The following is a 19122-nucleotide window of genomic DNA, read 5'->3' as shown; positions in this document are numbered from 1 at the left end:
CACTGAAGAATTCCTGCTTCCCATTTGTTGTTGTCTTCTCCCATGAACGTGGCAGTGTAAATGCTAGGTGTTTAATAGAGCTGCGCAGAGCCAGAGTAGGAATTTCCATCTGTCTCCATCTTTGCCTTAAAACTGTCAGCAAGGTACAAAGAAGCCAGTCTTCAGTGATCTAGACTGTGACTTCTTCACTTTTTAAAAGCCTTTTCAGGCACAGGTACTCCCGTCAAAATTGTATGATGGAAAAAACAGTGGAAGCACTTCATGTAGATCACTTTCTTGCTGTGACTAAGGCTGGTGGTGTTATCTTCTGTCCTAGAACAGTAAAGCTGGAAAGCCATGGGGGAACCTGAAAAGAAAATACTATTTGGTATGGAAACATCTGGAGATTTATGGTTTGATTTTTGTGTAGTCCTGTGTGGAGCTAAGAGTTGGACTTAGTGATCTTAGCAGGTCCTTTCCAATTCCAGATATTCTGTGGTTCTGTGACCCTAGAAAGATGGCATTTCGATACATTTTACATAATGAATATTTGTAGTATAAGATGTTACTGGAAAGCAGTAAAGTGAAGGTATTTAGCTTTGTGCTTGTGAAGATAAAAGTACAGAGGTGTATGAGGATATTGATTGATTGTTGTTAAAGCTGTTTTTCGGTAAGTATTTGCCAATCCTTCTCTATAGAGGATTGATTTGTTTGATTTACCTAATGGAAGAGAGTCATTGACACCAGTTCTCACACAATCCTGTCATATGGTTCACACTGTGTGCAAGTGCTAAGGTTTGGCATTTTTTAATATGGTATCATAGAATGGCCTGGGTTGAAAAGGACACAATGATCATCTAGTTCCAACCCCCTGCTATGTGCAGGGTCGCCAACCAGCAGACCAGGCTGCCCAGAGCCACATCCAGCCTGGCCTTGAATGCCTCCAGGGATGGGGCATCCACAGCCTCCTGGGGCAACCTGTTCCAGTGCGTCACCACCCTCAAAAAAATTCCTCTTAATATTTAACCTAAACCTCCTCTACATCAGTTTAAAACCATTCCCCCTTGTCCTATCAAATATAGGGGATCCTATCAAGTATACCATCTTGAGCAGCTAGTTACATACAACCTTAAGTAGGCAGTGTCACTATCCCTGATTCCTTCTTAGCCTGCATTGCTAAGGGGATCATTAGAAGAAGTTGGAGACTTCCAATCAAGCTGTCAAAAATAAAGTTGTCAAATAATATGCATGGATGTGAATTAAAGAAGAGGAGGCCTTTTTAAGTGAAAGCTTTGCAGTGGTGCAATAAACATGAGCTACTGATACAGCCAATTGTGGTTTCACTTGAGCTTTCTTCAACTGAATTTGCCTTGGGAATAACCTTAGTTTTGTTCCTGCTGCTATTCAGGTTGCTTGTTCTTGGTCTGTTCCGTAGCTGATCATGCTCTCTGTTATCCATGTAGCCCAAATATGTATCGCATGCATGCAGAGTAGCCTTGGGAATAAATTAATGACTTGTCTTCTGCTTGGTGGGAGGTTTCTTGTATGGTTTTGTTCCAAGTGTCCCACTTATTTTTTTTTGTGTCTTACAACAAGAGAGTTGGGACAATAGTGTGGCAGTACCATCTCCCCAGCCACAGTATATGAAAAACAATGGTTTGCTGCTGTGAGACTCATGAAAGGGTGTCAGATGAATAATGTACTCTTTTGTAACTAGTGTACATAATCCAAGAAGGTTTGAGCTACTGCAGCCCAGAATAAACTTCACAGAATCACAGAACTGCCAGGGTTGGAAGGGACCTCAAGGATCATGAATCTCCAACCCCCCTGCCACACGTAGGGCCACCAATCATCCCACCTAATGCTAGACCAGGCTGCCCAGGGCCCCATCCAACCTGGCCTTGAACACCTCCAGGGATGGGGCATCCACAACCTCTCTGGGCAGCCTGTTCCAGTACCTCACCACTCTGTCTGTAAAGAATTTCCCCCTAACGTCCAACCTAAATCTCCCTTCCTTCAACTTAAAACCATTTCCCCTTGTCCTGCAGTTATCAACCCTTTCAAAGAGTTGATTCTCCTCTTGTTTGTAGGCTCCCTTCAGGTACTGAAAGGCTGCAATGAGGTCACCCCGCAGCCTTCTTTTCTCCAGGCTGAACAAGCCCAGCTCCCGCAGCCTGTCCTCACAGGGGAGGTGCTCCAGTCCCTTGATCATCTTTGTGGCCCTCCTCTGGACCCTCTCCAACAGTTCCCTGTCTTTCTTGTACTGGGGCTCCACGCTTGGACGCAGTATTCCAGATGGGGCCTCACAAGAGCAGAGTAGAGGGGAACAATCACCTCCCTGTCTCCGCTGGCCACCCCTCTTCTGATGGAGCCCAGGATACCATTTGCCTTCTGAGCCGCAAGGGCACACTGCTGGCTCATATTAAGTTTTTCATCTATCAAGACCCCCAGGTCCTTCTCCACAGGGCTGCTCTCAAGGACCGCTTTTTCCAGTCTGTAGGAATGCCTGGGATTCCTCCGGCCCAAGTGCAAAACTCTGCACTTTGCCGTGTTGAACCTCATCAGGTTCACCCGGGCCCACCTTTCTAGCCTCTCAAGGTCCCTCTGAATGGCATCCCTTCCTTCAACCATGTCGACTGCACCACTCAGCTTGGTGTCGTCAGCAAACTTACTGAGGGTGCACTCGATTCCATCATCGATGTCATTGATAAAGATGTTAAAGAGCACTGGTCCCAAGACAGACCCCTGGGGGACACCACTCGTTACCGGCCTCCACCTGGACATGGAGCCATTGATGACCACCCTCTGTCTGCGGCCTTTCAACCAGTTTCTTATCCATCGAGTGGTCCACCCATCAAATCCACATCCCTCCAACTTGGAGATAAGGATGTGGTGGGGGACCATGTCAAAGGCCTTGCTCAAGTCCAGATAAATGACATAGGTTGCCTTTCCCTTGTCCACCGATGCCGTCACTCCATCATAAAAGGCCACCAGATTGGTCAAGCATGACCTTCCTCTGGTGAAGCCGTGCTGGCTGTCACAGATCACGCACCCTTTCCTTATGTGATCGAGCATGTCATCCAGGATGATCTGTTCCATGATCTTCCCAGGCACAGAGGTGAGACTCACCGGCCTGTAGTTCCCAGGGTCCTCCTTGCTCCCTTTCTTGTAAATAGGAGTGACATGACCCTTCCTCCAGTCATCTGGGACCACACCTGACAGCCACGACTTCTCAAATATGATGGAGAGCAGCTCGGCAACCACCTCAGCCAGCTCCTTCAGAACCCTGGGATGCACGCCATCCGGCCCCATACACTTGTACACATTCAGTCTCATGAGGCGGTCTCGGACCTGCTCTGTCCTCACAGCGGGGGGGATTTACCACCCCAGTCCCCACCCAGAGGTGTAGGGATGCAGGGCTCAGGGACAGGAGAAGTACTGGAGTCCCGGCCGCCAGTGAAGACCGAGGCAAAGAACTCATTCAGTACCTCAGCCTTCTCTCTGTCCGTTGAAGCCAGTTCTCCTTTTACATTTACCAAACTTACATTATGCTAGTGTATGACTCTTAGAACCAATAAACTATTGCATCTGAAATTGAGCTAAATTCATTAAAATAACATAGTGTTCTGAATCTAGAATCAGACAAGTGGATAAGACCAAGTTTTATGTCCTAATGACCAAAATAGTTGAAAAGGTATCTCAGAGAACATGTGATTAAAAACTAATTGAACCTATTAAAACGATTATCATTCAAAAATTGTTTGAACTGGAATATGGACACCTGAACTTAAGATAAATTGTGAGGCAGAAATCTGACTCATCTTCATGCTTTTCACTGTATATTATTTGTAAAACTGTTATTCTGGCCATTAATCTATGCTATTGGTTTTAAGTACTAAGTTCAAGCAAGTACAGGTAAATTTCATCCAGTGTTTACCTGAAATCGCTAAAGTACTGAACTGAATATTATCAAATTTCTGCATTGTAATTATTGTCGATTACATCATTTCTTAGAAACTTTCACTTTAATTCACATTTTCCTTTTATCTTTCATTTTTTAGGTTGGGGATGAGATAGTTCGTATAAATGGATATTCCATCTCATCATGCACACACGAGGAAGTCATAAACCTCATTCGCACAAAGAAAATAGTGTCCATAAAAGTGAGACGTAAGTGGCATCAAAAATCACCTCTATTACTAAAGGTTGTTAACAGATAAGTAGCAACCAGTAGAAAATGTTACTTAACACAACATTTCTCTTTTTCAGATGTTGGAATGATACCAGTCAAAAGGTAATAATATTTAATTTTCACACAGCTGCCTTAATACTCAAGGTATCACTCTTGTTTATCTGTATGTTCGAAAATTTGTGCCATGCATCTCTGTAAGTTGTTAAAATGGTGTGTCTAGTGTGATGAATAGGCAGATATCTTGTTACGTGGGTTTGACTTATTATATGGTTGCTTTCTTAAATGAACAAATTTTGATTTCTTTGTTAATTGTTAATGCTTCCTGAAAATCTTATTCTCAACGCATCTTGCTTAATGAAGAGCTTTACTACTTCTGCATGTATATGACATTTGAGAATTGCTTTAGAGCTTAGAAAAAATCAAACTATTGTCCTCATTCAATTTGTTGTTGACAATTTGATACTGTAAGTAGAATATTTGACAAATGTTGATGAAATGTGTATCTCTGCATAGACATTTATATAAACGGTTTAAGTTTTTATGATTATTTTCCTTGATATTCTTAGAGTTTCTCATTATTATTTCAGTTAAAGAGGATTACTTAGTTTTAAATTTGGCCAGCTTTACTCACTGAAGTAATTGAATACTTTACTAGTCTAAGTAATTTCATGCTTGTTTGATATTCTGTGTAAATAGCTGAACAAAACGTACACGTTATAGTGAATGGTATCCTAAGGAACAAGTGGATGCAAAACAGAATGCCTCATTTCAAAACAGCTTTTTGAACACATTCATGTTCTTTTTTCACTGTCATTTTTAATCACTCTTTCCTTTCAGTTCAGCAGATGAACCCCTTAAATGGCAATATGTGGATCAGTTTGTGTCAGATTCTGGGGTAAGAGATGAATTATGCTGTTTTCTGTGAAGTCTGTAATTGTTCTGAACCATTTTCTCCTTGGAACTTACCACAAAAGTCTTTGTATTTATTTTTTAGGTGCAGTATCTTATTACATGTGTTTGGGGAAAAACATCTTTTGTGATGTGAAATGATTCTAGAATCACTAGATAAGGAAAGGGCCCTATACAACTGTAATAACTTTTACTCACTGATTGGTATCTTATTTTGTTTGACCAGGCCATTCATTAACTGTACAAATATTTAACAGATGATTTGATCTATCTTTGTTATATTAGTGGAGGAATGACAACATAAATGCAAGTGAGTTGTAGCCATGTAGAGAAAGACCACAATTATCTAATTTGTCTTTCAGGAAGAAAGATTATGCTAAGTAGTGAACATTATCAAGTCTTTTTTTTAAGTTTTTTTTGTTAGGGAACATCTAAATTATTATTTTGCCGTATCGCTTTCCTCTAATTTTCTTTCATCCTTGTCTGGAGAAAAAGCTGGATTATTGAAACAATTTTCTCCAAATAGATGTTTGTCTTTCACATCAGTCACACTGCACCACTGTAATTCATATTCACTTCTAATTGGTCCATGGAGGAATCTAAATTTGGTATTGTCAGGCTTTTTTCTTAGCTTTGTGAAGTTTCTATTGGTTTTCGTACAACTTCAACACAGAGTAATGTCTACAGTTTTTTAATCTCTAGGAAGGAAAGGGCAGTGTGGCTGGTCTTGCTTCTTCTGGAGGAAGAGACAGTAGAGAGAAAAAAGTCTTCATTAGCTTGATTGGCACAAAAGGCATGGGATGCAGGTGGGTACATGGCTTGTTAAACATCCAGGGCAGTTTGTTCCTTCATTCATTAATGTGACATGTAGAACACAGAGAACCACAGAGGAGCAAGAAAACTTGACAGGAAAAGGAGGACATCTCTGACACACATATATTATTAAACAAATATAAGTAACTGTGTCCCAGGTTCTGACTTAAAATTTAAAAAAAATCTCAATTTAAAAATCAAAGCAGGATTATAGTAACATAACAAAAGACGTGTCGTGGAACTGGATCTTTTAAATGCTTTCAAATTTCTAAATTTTTTAATATTTTGAAATGCTGCTCTGTAATATAGTAGGTTTCAGCATTGTTCACTGTCAAATTGACTCACCCTAGACTACTTTCTGTGAAACTTTTCTGAACTAAGAGGCTGTGGCTTGGTTCCTAATATTAATTTTGAATATCTAGCATTTTTAGAAATATGAGCAAATGCTTCTCAGACTTGTCCTTTCATCTAGTTGTGAAGATTTTGAGGTAGAAGAGAAATTGCAGGTTTTCTTTGCATGTTGCAATGTGTAGTAGCTGAGGTTAGCAAGACTTGCCCGCACAGAATATTTTCAAAAGAATAATTTTTCTTTAATATTGTTAGGAAGATAAAAAGCTTCAAATATTTTACAAAACCTGGAAGGGTGATTTGATATCGCCTGCTGGACGTATTACCCACAGAAATGACTGTTGTCTTGAGGGCCAGCATGGATTGCAGGTTGGAGTTTCAACGCTAGATGTTGGACCCTGATTGCAATATCCTTTTTGTTTTTGGTAAACAATCCTGAACAATAATACTATTATAGATATACACAGTATACTATAGTTCAACAAATAATTATGCAAGCAGTTATTAACTCTTCACTGCATTACAAGCTGACTTTTCAATACCATAAGTGTCCTCAGTCCCTTAGCGTTAGGTCCATGTACTGTGTTAGCTTCAGCATCCAAAGTAATCTCCAGAAGCCTGAACACTTTTCTTTTGTTGTTGCTTTTTTAAGTATGATTTTGTGGCAAGAAGGGCAGAAAAGTATTCTCTGTACTTGCAAATTCCAGTGCTTGTTTCAGAGTAATCTACACCACAAAAAAACTTTCTCAATAAGAAAAAAGAAAACAAGACTTCTTGATTGCTTCTGTATCAGTCTATAATTATTATTTTTACAATTTATTTTTTTAATCTTCCACCAGTATTTCCAGTGGTCCAACACAAAAACCAGGCATTTTTGTCAGTAATGTTAAGCCGGGTTCTCTCTCAGCGGAAGTGGGCTTAGAGGTAAGTATATCACTTTACAGTGTTGGTACTACAAAGAAATCTTGTTTGACATTTATTTCTTCAAGGATTCCAGACCACTGTAGAGACATTAGCTGTTATTTCTTTCTATAAGAAAGAAATACTGTGTGGCTAGATTTCCAGTCAAAAAAGTTCCCTGCCTTTCAAAAACGTATGTGGGTCAGAACAACAGTCCACCTAACTCAAAATTTCATGTCAAATAGTGGCAATTGGAAATGCCGATGGGAGAACTTGCATGCTTAGCTGATTTCCCCTTGTGAATATTCTGCCAGTACATGTAATTATTAATTGAGAATGTTTGACAGTCTCTCTCTCATTCCAGTTAGTATGTGTATTAGTACAGAATCTGTACTAAAATTTCGATTAACTCCTTTAGGTTGGTGATCAGATTGTTGAGGTGAATGGAGTGGACTTTTCAAATGTGGATCATAAAGAGGTAGGATTAAAACTACTTAATTCCATTAATATGTAATTGCCAGGGTTTTTTATAAGCTTCTGTCTGATTCTCTTAGCTGCCAAAAAAAAAAAAAAAAAAAAAAAATTTGATACTGAACTACTTAAAGGCTCTACGTTGAGCATGAGGATTTGGAGATCTGAACAGATACCACTTCTTGTTATCAGTTCAGATAGGTCTTTTAGAAATTCCAACCTTGACAACCAGCATGTGCACAGCATATTTACCACTAAATGCAGACTAATTTTTGTTTTATTTTAATTTGCAGGCTGTCAGAGTGCTCAAAAGTAGCCGTACTTTGACTATCTCTGTAGTGGCAGGCGCTGTAAGTAGCATGTTTACAAAAGCACAATGTTTGTGAAAATTACTGTTTGGACAAATAAATAGTAAAAATAAATAAGAAACAAACCTGCATTTCATTATGATGTTTTTACTGCCAAATTCGGTCAAACTGAAGCTGTTAGTTAGATTATTTCTAACTATGCTCAAACACAACAGTTCGAGGAGTGTGTATTGTTCATGTTAAGCACCAGGACAATACTGTTCACTTGCAAGGACTGGGAATTAATTTTATGGTAATGATTTTTTCATATTTTAGAGCTTGTGTTCTGCCAGATAGCTTCTTCTACTGAAGCATGAAAGTTTGAGTCAATTAACATTTTCTCCTGAGTAGTTAATATATTCTTTGTACAACTGTTAGATCTGCTCTCTTTACTGTATTCAACACATTGAAAACTGTTCAGTTTTTAATTTTCATTGTCTGTAAAACATAACTATATGCCTTTAGGTCCTGATCTAAAGTCAGTTGAAATTAATTTCTGCTGATTTCAGTGTGGGTTTCAAATAGTATTTCAATACTTTTTCTGCTTTAATCCTTCTGACAGTAAAATGCACAGTTTTATACACAAGCATACTTAAGTTCAGTAGACTAATCAAAGAAGATACTTTATAATTACCTTACAACTGAATTAAATAGAAACAAGGTTTGATAAATCATTTAGACCATTTCATAAGGGTTGTTACGTGCTGTTTATCTGTATGAAGGAATCCATATTTTAATTAAACAACTCTTACTGGAAGAGACAGTTGTTCAAAGGCATGATAAAATTGTTTAAAGAAATGCTCCAGGCTAACTGATTAATCATCTCCTAATGAACATCCAAAGGATTTCAGTTCCAAGAGATACTACAAGCTGTTAGAAAAAGTGTGTGCACCATTGGCCTCATTAAAATTTTTGCTGTGGAACTCTTCAACTCCACTGTACTTCACCTCATTTATTTCTCCTTTCCTTGGTATATGTTTCTGTATCGAAGAAGAAATTGCAATAGCTAAACTTTGTTTCTTTAATCCTCTTTTCTGGTTAAGTAAAGACCATGGCATAAAGGCATTCTTCAATGCCTGTTTTTGTCCATGAGCTTTAAAGCCACAGAATTTTGAAAATCTATGCATTGATAATTAATGCAATTTCAATTTCAGTAATAACTAAATATTTTCAACGTGTTCCACAATCAGCACCACTGATACACCTTTCTTGATCAGTATTTCCTGTGTTCTTAACTGTAAAGCAAATCAAATAGGAATAAAACCAGCTGAAATACATCAGCTAACACAATCTCTTGCAAACCACATTCCCTGCTTTATGGTATACTGTAGCAGCCAGACACAAGAACGTTAAAAGACAATGACTGTGTGATTGTCTTTATCATTGGATTCATTTGATGCCTTGTTCACATTGCTCAGTACGTTCTGGAGGATGTATTGAATGGGAGTTGGGCGTGACTGCTGCACTACTGCTGCAGAGTAGTCGCATATGTTTAGCACATTATCCATTACTCCATAACTGGAGTATTTCTTTGGAATGAAGTGGCGGATCCTTTAGTCTTTCACAAAGCATTCTTGACTGAAAGTAATGGCAAATGTGCTTATGTGTTGCATAAGCAGTTCTGAATTATTTCCTAGGAAAATTGCATTTGTGAGACTCTCAAGTGACTGATTTGTGTTGGGGTGCTGATTGCAGGGAAAGGAACTATTCATGACTGAAGAAGAGAGACAGAGAGAAGCACATCTTCGTGAGCAGGAACGCCAGGAGTTAATGCATCAGAAGCGACTTGCACTGGAGACTAACAAAATCATCAAAGAGCAGCAAGAGAAAGAGAGATTGTAAGGAATCTGTTCAGGAGGGTCTGAAAAATTTTAGCTTGGATTTGAAGAGGGCAAGTAAGATAGGAATAATTATAAGAAGATTCCCAGCTGAAATTGATCTTATGGAGTCTCTATTCATGAATCCTTATTCCACTGATGTTTTGGGTTTTCAAAACCAGCATCGTTCAAATACGTGTACTGAGTTACAGGGTTACTTTGTTCCCCAACTGTCATACTCTGAATGCTTGGAGTATTGGGCATTTTCTTGGTGCCGTTCTCTTCTCTATGATTTTTAGTAGGATGGTAACAAATTCGTACTCTTAGAATAACATGCTATAGTACTGTCTCAGAAGGAGATAGAGAGTTAGATGATGTGTCCTTGCTATGCACATGGTCATGAATGTCCTCAAGGTTCCAACAAAAGTATGTTGAACCCTTGATATCTTAAAGACTTCATAAAAAAAGAAAACCAACATTTTTTCCCTATGTGTGTGTATTTGCTGACCATATATTTCAGTAACTATATGCTGACACATTTTGTGCAGAAAATACTATTTTTATCACGGTGTCCTAATTCCTGTTATAGAAGAAAAATGGAAATCTCCCAGAAGGCTGCAGAGGAAGAAGAGAGATACCGCAGAGAAATTGAGCAGTAAGTAACAACCTACAGAGGCAATATGCTGTCTGGAAGAAAAAAAAAAAAAGAAAAAAAAAAGGATTATTATGCATTAGATCTGACCAAAACCATTCTTTTCTAATAAAATTGTATATTTAGTGAAGTGTAGTATCCCATGCATCTCAGTAAGAGCACCACAGAGTTGCAGAATGGGAAACTGAAAAGCAGCACCTGGAAAACACAAGTGTTATGTTGATAATAAATAACGTAAACTTCAAGTTGAATGTTCATTTTAAAAATATGTTATAAAATATGTGTCGAATGGGTACGTATATAACACCAGATAAAAGAATTTGTGTCTCAGAACTTGATTATTCTGCTTCTCATGTTTAATTTTAATGGAAAGGAAGAAATGAATGTTGCAATGAAATAGATCAAGGAAGAAACAGAAGAATGACTGAAGAGCTGGAAAACATGAATTTTAAGAAAAGAAGTCAGATATGCCTAAATGACGAAGGTCATTAATTCTCAGTATACTTCAAGTTACACTTTAACACCATAGATTTTTTTTTAATTAAATATAATAACAAGTTTAAACATTCTTTTCAGTGTGCCTTGCTGCTGACTGTGCTTCCAATTTTAAACACTGACTTCCAGTGCAGATTAAATAGTGCTTTGGCCATGTGGATATGTTTTAAATTTATCTTAGCTAAGTTTGGGATTCGCAAGAAAATCCAAGTGCAAATAGTATCATATAAGATCTAGTAAATTTTGGCACTGTTTGTCAATTTACCAGTTCAAGACAGGCTAGAGCCAAGAATAGATCTTAGGCCACTTCAAGGCATTGTATATGAAACTAGAATTTATTAGGTTATGTGGTAGTACTGTTGTGATGTGGGATTTTCAGAATTTTCCTTCAAAGTGTCACTTTACTGATGGTGGTGCCTTTCTAGGTTTTTTCCTTGTTTTATGAATTGTTTTTTCCTGCGGTGTGACTCTTTTTCTAAAATACTGACTTTGGTGTGTTTTGTGTCTCAACAATATTTACATTTCACTGCCAAATGAGTCATCTTTTTTAGTGTAGCCTAGAACTATGTCTTTAGGAAGCAATCACCAAAATAGAAATAAGACACAAACAAAAATTTACAACTGAAGCTTTTGACTCTAGGCATGTTGTAGATACTTTTACACTTCATATTTTAGTTAATAGTGGCTATTTTTCTAATATATACTTCAAATTTTAAAGTGGAAAAAAAAATGAGAAACAGTTGGCAACTTCAGTTAAGGTGATAGTATTGTTGTGTATTCCTCTTGGCTTAAAATTTGTGAATTTGTTTATATGTGTGTATATATACAACTTAATATGAAAATCAGAGTATTTTACATAAAGTTTACAAGTTATCCTAATAGCCATTGAGGTATCAAAGACCATTAATAGATAACATTTAAAATAGCTTTTTTTTTTCCCATCTGTAATGTTGGGGTGTATAAATAAATACTCATTTAGTTTTTGAACATATTTCCTGAAAATTAGAAAGAAGTCATTAGGTTCTTCAAAAAATGACTCTTAAATCACTGAAAGGATTTTGGTTTGGTGGAAGAGGCATTTTATGATGCATTATTTTAATGGAAAACAAACAAGTGAAAACATACTGCAGAGTAAACAATTCTAATGAATTTATGTCTGTGTCGTTATTTTTATACTTTGTATTCATTGCTGCATTTTATTTCCATATAGGATAACAGCAGAGGAAGAGAAATTTAAAAAGGAGTGGGAAGAAGACTGGGGGCCTAAAGAGCCTCCCAAACCTCTAAAAACTGTAACTGCAGAAGTGCACTCTGCTCCTCGTTCTAAACACAAAAGTAAGTAATTGATTTCAGTCTGATTCCTTCATAACTTTTTTTGTTTCAGACACATCAAGTTGTATGGAACATATTGTATGTCTAAGCTGTGTTAGTGATCAGTTTGATTTTTCAGAAGACTGGGACCATGTGAAAATTCTATTTAATGGCTCTTAGGAGGTACCCAGCTCACAAATGCTACAACCACTCAATCAATCATGTTTTTTTTACAATCAGCTGCAGGGAGAAAAAAAAAAATTAACTAAGAAATCACTGCTTGAAGCATGATCTCTTTAATTTGAGTTCAGATACATTGCATTCCTTGTTGTTTTTGTTTGTGTTTCACTTGTCAAACTTCTAATGGAGGTGTTCTTCAATCAGTGGACATGTGGTTTCCATTGTTTGTCCAAATGAAAATAGTGTGTTTATATTTTTTTATATATGTGACTGTACATCCATGTACGTAAGCCAAAAATGAAATGCTGAATTACATACATATAAGCGTTTTTACTTCAATGAAGATGATAATTTATTTATAGTAAGTTATAGTTTTCTTCCTTTTGTAAGAAGTCATAGGTTTGTTACTTCTGAAAAGCAAGGTAAGAAGGGGTAAGGGACAAATGTTTCTATTCTTTTTTCCCATTTGGGAATAGTTTTGACTTTCTATATTAATCATATCAGTAAGTAATTTAACATTTTTTTTTAGTGAGAGGCCTTGGGAGGTAAACTTTGAAAACACAAAACTAATACAAGATTTGCAGTTTGAGTTGGAGTGAATGAATGTTCTTTGTTTGCTCTTTCTAACGTTTCCTTTTTCTTCTCCCTTGCTCCTAACTAAAGAATTATGTTAATTACTTAATTGATGTATTATGAAGGATGGAGATAAGTTTTGTGTATTTTGTCTTGTAACACTACTTTTGGCTTGAAAGAAATGAATGCAATGTTTAGCTTTCATAAAATTCTAGATATCTTTTCTGTCCTCTTTTCAGCAGGACCTGATTGTCTTTTATTTTGTCAGACTTGCAACACAGGGAAGTCTTACAGCTCCCTCACTTCTCTTTTACAAGGAGGAAGTGACTGAGCCCATTCTTAGCATCTCCCATTCTCACTCAGCATGAGGCCATGTGTTTCCCATTGCCTGAAAAAATAAAAAAAATCCTCACTTCTTGTACTGAACTACAAGTTGTGTTGTAAGAGTCAATATTTAATTATAACCTTTAAGTAAACAATTGAGTAAGCAATTTAATATATTAAGTGCAACAAAACTGCAACAAAAGCTATTACTGCATGATGACAGTAAAAAGCACTGGATAAAAGAAAAAAATCAAACACTTCTTAATCTATGATCTTAAGTGGTTTTCCCAGCTCTTTTAACAAATCAACTTCTTACTATTATGACTTTCAGACCTCCTTTATTCATTTTAAGGCTGAATTATTTCCTATATCATCTTCCTCACTTTGAGCTCCTTTGATTACTGTATTGAAAATGAAATAATGGCATAACAATGTTTGGAGTTCATACAAAAATTGTTGTTGCACCTGTCTGTGATCATGCATGCTAAGAGCTTGTATGGATGTAAGCATCTACTGAAGAAATCAGAATTTCCAATTCCCAGTGACATAATCCTTTGGGAAGCAAGGATACTTCTAAGCATTTGTGAAATCCATGCATTTGTCTGTGAGCTGGTATGTGTAGCAGATGTGTTAACATCTTTATTAGGCCATCTATTAGTGGGAGAAAGAAATCCTGCTTTTTTTTTCCTGTTTTTTATAACCTGTAGATTCTGAAACACACTTGACTTACTGTCTTTTTCTGTTCCCATCTTATTGTCACCTTCCTTCACGGATCCTGTTGTTAATCTTTCATTTCCTTCCCAGCCCTCCTTTTCATGTCTTTTTTCGTCTATTGCAACAACTGTAACAAATAGTCTGCAGAGCCTGATTTGATATCACTGAGCAATCTGCATCAAAATTATTTGAGAGATTGAGGGGGGATTTTTTTTGTACACTGCAACTTTTCAGTGAGGAATTACACTGAGGTGTTAAGTTGTCCAAAGGAATTTAAGGTGCTTGGAGTTTAATTTGCAGTTAAGAAGCTAAGTTGGAAGCTATAGACGATGACCAGAGAGTGTACTGAAATGGTAATAGACAAAGTAAGTGGTGGGCAGTGCTTATGGAGCAGGCGTTACATAATTTAAGGGAAACCTGGGTCATTTCCTAAAGCAATCACATTATTTTTTTAATGAGTGGGCAAGTCAGTTTTCTTTTCATGGGTAAGAAACTGAGCTAGGGGAAATGTTTTATCCATTTAGTTTTCTGACTCTTCCGGACAGTGTTCTCTCTGTACAGTGTTTGCCATATTGGCAGTGCAACAGAAGGCTGTTATCTGTTTCTGAAGCCAGACATCTCAGGACTTCTGATGGCTTAATAGGAAAAGTCGCTGACTTCTGCACATTCATCTTTATTGCAGAGCAGTCTAATTGGCCACGTGTAAATCCTAACTGCTTTTTGAAGTTAGAGGAAGTTAGGATTTGATCTGAGCAGGACTGCAATCATTCCTTTTTTTTTTTTTTTTTTTTTTTTTTGAGGCAAGATATGTCATTGCTAATTTCTTTTTAATTCATGAAAACTAGTCACCCATTGCTGGTCTCTTTATTTCATGGGATCTCCAGTTGACTTTCTGTCTCCTCATTCCCTTCATCCTTTGTTTCTCTAGTAGATTTAGAGGGAGTTGCACATGACCAACTTGAAACAGATGACATGGATGAAGTGATCATGAAGCAGGACAAACAGGTTTGCCATCCAGCCTTAACTTCCTATCCTGATTCAGATCCTTTCTATGTTTCTCTTCCTTCTGACAGTCACTCTTGACACTGAACTATGATCTGGTTTTGCTAGAGTAATATATGTTGTCCTTTGGTATGATGAAAGGTTATGATACTGCTGTTGTCACTGCTTTCTAAAGATACTTCAACAAGAATACTAAACATGTAAATCCTACAGAAACATGGATTATATTGAACTCTGTGTATTGTCAGTGTTTATTATGGAAAATTATAATACTAGATTATTTTGTCTGATTTTACTCCACTTTTTTTTAATGTTTATGCACCTGTATGTACATAGTTCACTGTGGGAAACAGCTTTTCTTGTCACCCTAAGCATCAATGTGTTCTGCAAGCTTGAAATAATTTGATTATTTTTTCATTTTGATAATGCTTGTTATGGTTTGTGTAACTAACTAACTATGGTTTGTTCTTTGACTATAGAAATCTCAGCAATGCATATGGCATTCTGGATAGGGTTCTGCATAGTAGTTAACTGTTGCATTTGCTTTGCTTAACATAAAATGTGTATCAGCGAAATAAGGGATGTTTGTGATTAAATGTGCTAGCAGAATTAATGAAGAAGTGGTTTAAGTACTTGTTGTATAACATTGAACATTCGTTGTGCCTCCAAATAAATTTTAACCAGTTATATGCATCAACAGGGATCGATCTGAACTAGGCATCAACTTTTCTTAAAACAACAACTTTTCCTTTACCTTTTTGTAGCTTTTGGATGGTTTTATCGGTATGAAGGAAAATTTCCCACAATCCGCAAGGTACAAAGTGTGATAAGTGAGCTTGTTTGCTGTGCATTTGAATTTTAATTCCTCTCTTTTCTTCTCTTCCACTTCATTTATCACATAGAAATTAAGATGCTTTTCAGATATATCTGCCTATGAATGCATTCTTTTGAACATTTAGAACTTCTCAAAACCTGCCAGCTGCAGTGGGAATTGAGTGTATACTTTGCAGAAGCTGTTCAGCACAGATCCAAAAGTCCTCAAAATAATAAATAACTCCATAAATAATAAAAGCTTTTGAAGATGCAAAAATTCAATGGAAGTCATGTGTGCAGTTTCCAGTTAAACTTCTGCAAATCTCCCATTGAGAGTGCTGAAGGCAAAAGGCTTGTGTGAATCACACGCAGAGAGGAAAAATACCAGAAAATCTTTAAGTATGATGGAATACTTCTTAAATCTGTAGAGTCACAGCTAAAACATTACTGCAGTTCCAAGTAGTACTTTATTCCTGCTATTGCTTTGTTCTCCCTGTTTCTTTCAATATATCTTAGTTATATCATAGGTTTCAGTGTTGTTTGTTTCCTGTGATGGCCGATGGTAATTTACTGGGGTAGGACAAACTGTCAAAGACGGCTCATAGATCTCTCTCCGAAGAACTCAAAGTTTTTGAGGAGGACAGAGGAAGTATTTGAATCATCATTTATGACTATTATTTTAGCCTTGTAGGAGGGTAAGAAATGGCAGTGGTTTTGATCTTAATAAAGAATAAGGAAATGACAGTGTACTCTGATGCCATTTCATATTGCTAGTGACTGTAAATCATCTTGGATCTGAAACACATAAAATCCAGTATGGTTAGGATTATCTGACAAAGATAAATACGTTATGACAATTCAGCCTCTTCACACAAACAGGATTTTTGCTATGGCTGCTGACCAAGATAATTTACAGAGTCTCAAAATACCTTCTCATATATTAATAAAGATTCAGCTCAGTTCCTGTTGAACTCTGCTACGCAATGTAGACTAAAACTTGAAAGTACCTTATCCTTTTGCTTTTAGAAAAACATTTAAATATTCAAATGGTAAATTTTCTTCCTGCTGAAAATTGCAAATGGATTTCCTGTGTGTGCACTAAAAACAAAATTTCACTCTGTACTTAAAATATCTTTAATAGGAAATTAACTGAATCCATGGGGAAAAAGGACAGAAGAGATGACTCATCTTGTTGTATCTGAAAGCAATAAATGCAGCTAAGATTGTCTCAGATGTTGATATTTTGAAACTCTTTGGCATTCATACTGCTTAGTGTGCCTTTAGATTCAGTAATTTTTCAAATGTTGATATCTGGTAGGTTGACTACCACCTTCCAGATACTACATTTCATAAATAGCACTTAATGTATCTTCTAATTTATTAGAGGATAAAATTTTATCAAAAATTGTTATTAAACTAACTAGCCCTGCATAAAACATGCCAACAGAATGTTGTTAAAACATGAGAAGCTAGATGTTTGACTTAAGGTTGTTTTGCAGTTTTCTTTTCTTTTTTATCTCTAAAGATTATTGGTTTTCCAACAGTAACTACACTTAACCGCAGAGCAGTAGTCAACTTACCACTGAACTCATCCAACAGGATCATAGGCTTCTAAAAGACTATGAAGAATCTTGCCCTTTGGTTGCATTGTGCCTGCAACATTTTAGAATTATTATGTACGGTATTTCATGCAAAAGCTAGTTTTTGCTGCTGGTGGTAGGGTCTGGTCTTCATGATCTAGAATTCTTTCCCGAGAGCAGTTTAGTTTCTCTATTGATCTAAGCCTCTCCTTTATAGGTGCTTGTTTGTATTAAGGCATGCAACGGTGTGTTTAGGATGTACATATGAAGCTTTTTTTTTTTTAGCGGAGTGTTCGTATCTATGTGTACATGAGCGTCTGAAAGCAGTCAGTCTTTTACTGATGTAAAAAAAAATGAAGAGAGATGATAACTAACCAAACCAAGCTAACTACAGAGAACTAATCAAAAGTGTTTGACTATTCAAAGTTTTGTAATGGACCTATCTGCTCTACAGCTGTAGCTTTGCAGAGGAGTAAGCTGAACTCTCAAATTTTCTATAAACTAAATGGCTGTGTACAGGCACTCCAAAAGAGGTTGAATTTCTATTAAATTGCTGAGGAAATGCAGTTAAGAATTGTATCTGAAAGACTGGTTCCATACTTGCACTATACTTCAATTTTCAAGGCAGGCACTCATGTACTGAGCTTGAATTTTGCCATGTTTTTAGCTTATGTAAAAATCTAGCTTAAAAAATAATAATAATTCCCAGAAAGGAAAGGAGAGAAAGAAGTCAAAAAGTGACAGTTTCTGTGAACAGAAGAAGAATAAAAAGGAAATGGAATTTGAGCAAAGACTTGCCAAAGAGAAAGAAGGAATGCTGGAGAAAGAAAAACAACTGAAAATAAATCGTCTTGTGCAGGAGGTATGTTGTATTCTTCTATCAGGTGCAAAATTAGATTGGAGGAAAATGAGGTGAATTTTCTGGAAATATCTGAATAGGGCACTTGTTTGTCAAAGATAACGAAGTTTAAAAATGAATTACATTTCACTACAAACCTCTGTTTCTGAGTTTGCTTGTTGCTACAGTCAACCTTTGTTCAAATGAGGCAAAAACTCTGCATTTATGTAGTGTCCACATTTAGTGATGAGTTTAATGGAAGACAGCAGAATAGGAAGTTCTTCTCAAAAGCACAGTTAGTTGTAAAATTAATCTAAATGACATATCCTAAGTTTGAAGCCTTTGTACTGTAACTATATCTCCAATCTTTTTTTTAAATAAACTGGTGATATGCTGAAGGTATCTGAAACAGAACGTGAAGATCTGGAAGAATCAGAAAAAGTGCAGCATTGGGTGGAAAGACTTTGTCAGACACGGTTAGAACAGATTTCCTCTGTGGAAAATGAATCTCCTGAGGTAAAATGTTGGCTTTTCTATATGCTGCACGATCTCAAAATTACTCACTGGTTTTCTCCTAAAAACAACAGCTTTTACCAGATGTAATAGAGAAAAAAAAATTGTCTTGTTCTTTCCTTCTCAGCCTTCATCCTAATAAAGGAAAAAGGAAAGAAGAAGAAAACCATCAGCAGTTGGTGAATGGCAATGTAAATCTGATGGTTAGACTAGATGATCTTGGAGGTCTTTTCCAACCTTCATGACTCTATGATTCTATAGCATTTAGGTTTCCATAGTTGATAGAGATGATGTCATCTGTTAAAGGTCAATGTTAATATTTCTGGTTTGTCCACTTCACTATGCTATTGC

The 19122-nt window shown here is 36.7% G+C and overlaps 1 protein-coding gene across 4 annotated transcripts in view; it reads left to right on the top strand.

The window, feature by feature from the left end:
* USH1C (USH1 protein network component harmonin) overlaps positions 1 to 19122 on the top strand; it is a 46702-nt gene that overhangs the window by 11365 nt on the left and 16215 nt on the right. For 3 of the 4 annotated variants that reach the window (XM_090140529.1, XM_090140528.1, XM_090140531.1), the window contains 11 exons: positions 4041 to 4149; positions 4249 to 4273; positions 5009 to 5066; positions 5783 to 5886; positions 7081 to 7165; positions 7560 to 7619; positions 7906 to 7962; positions 9655 to 9797; positions 10366 to 10431; positions 12134 to 12258; positions 14954 to 15030. In XM_090140529.1, the coding sequence (XP_089996655.1) occupies positions 4041 to 4149; positions 4249 to 4273; positions 5009 to 5066; positions 5783 to 5886; positions 7081 to 7165; positions 7560 to 7619; positions 7906 to 7962; positions 9655 to 9797; positions 10366 to 10431; positions 12134 to 12258; positions 14954 to 15030 (909 nt within the window). The remainder of the gene's footprint in view (positions 1 to 4040; positions 4150 to 4248; positions 4274 to 5008; positions 5067 to 5782; positions 5887 to 7080; positions 7166 to 7559; positions 7620 to 7905; positions 7963 to 9654; positions 9798 to 10365; positions 10432 to 12133; positions 12259 to 14953; positions 15031 to 19122) is intronic. The other variant, XM_090140530.1, reaches the window with a different exon arrangement.

Source organism: Phasianus colchicus, chromosome 5, assembly GCF_987193195.1.
Source record: "Phasianus colchicus chromosome 5, bPhaCol1.hap1.1, whole genome shotgun sequence".
Classification (NCBI taxonomy): Eukaryota; Metazoa; Chordata; class Aves; order Galliformes; family Phasianidae; genus Phasianus; species Phasianus colchicus.
This window is presented reverse-complemented; position numbering and strand designations above follow the sequence as displayed.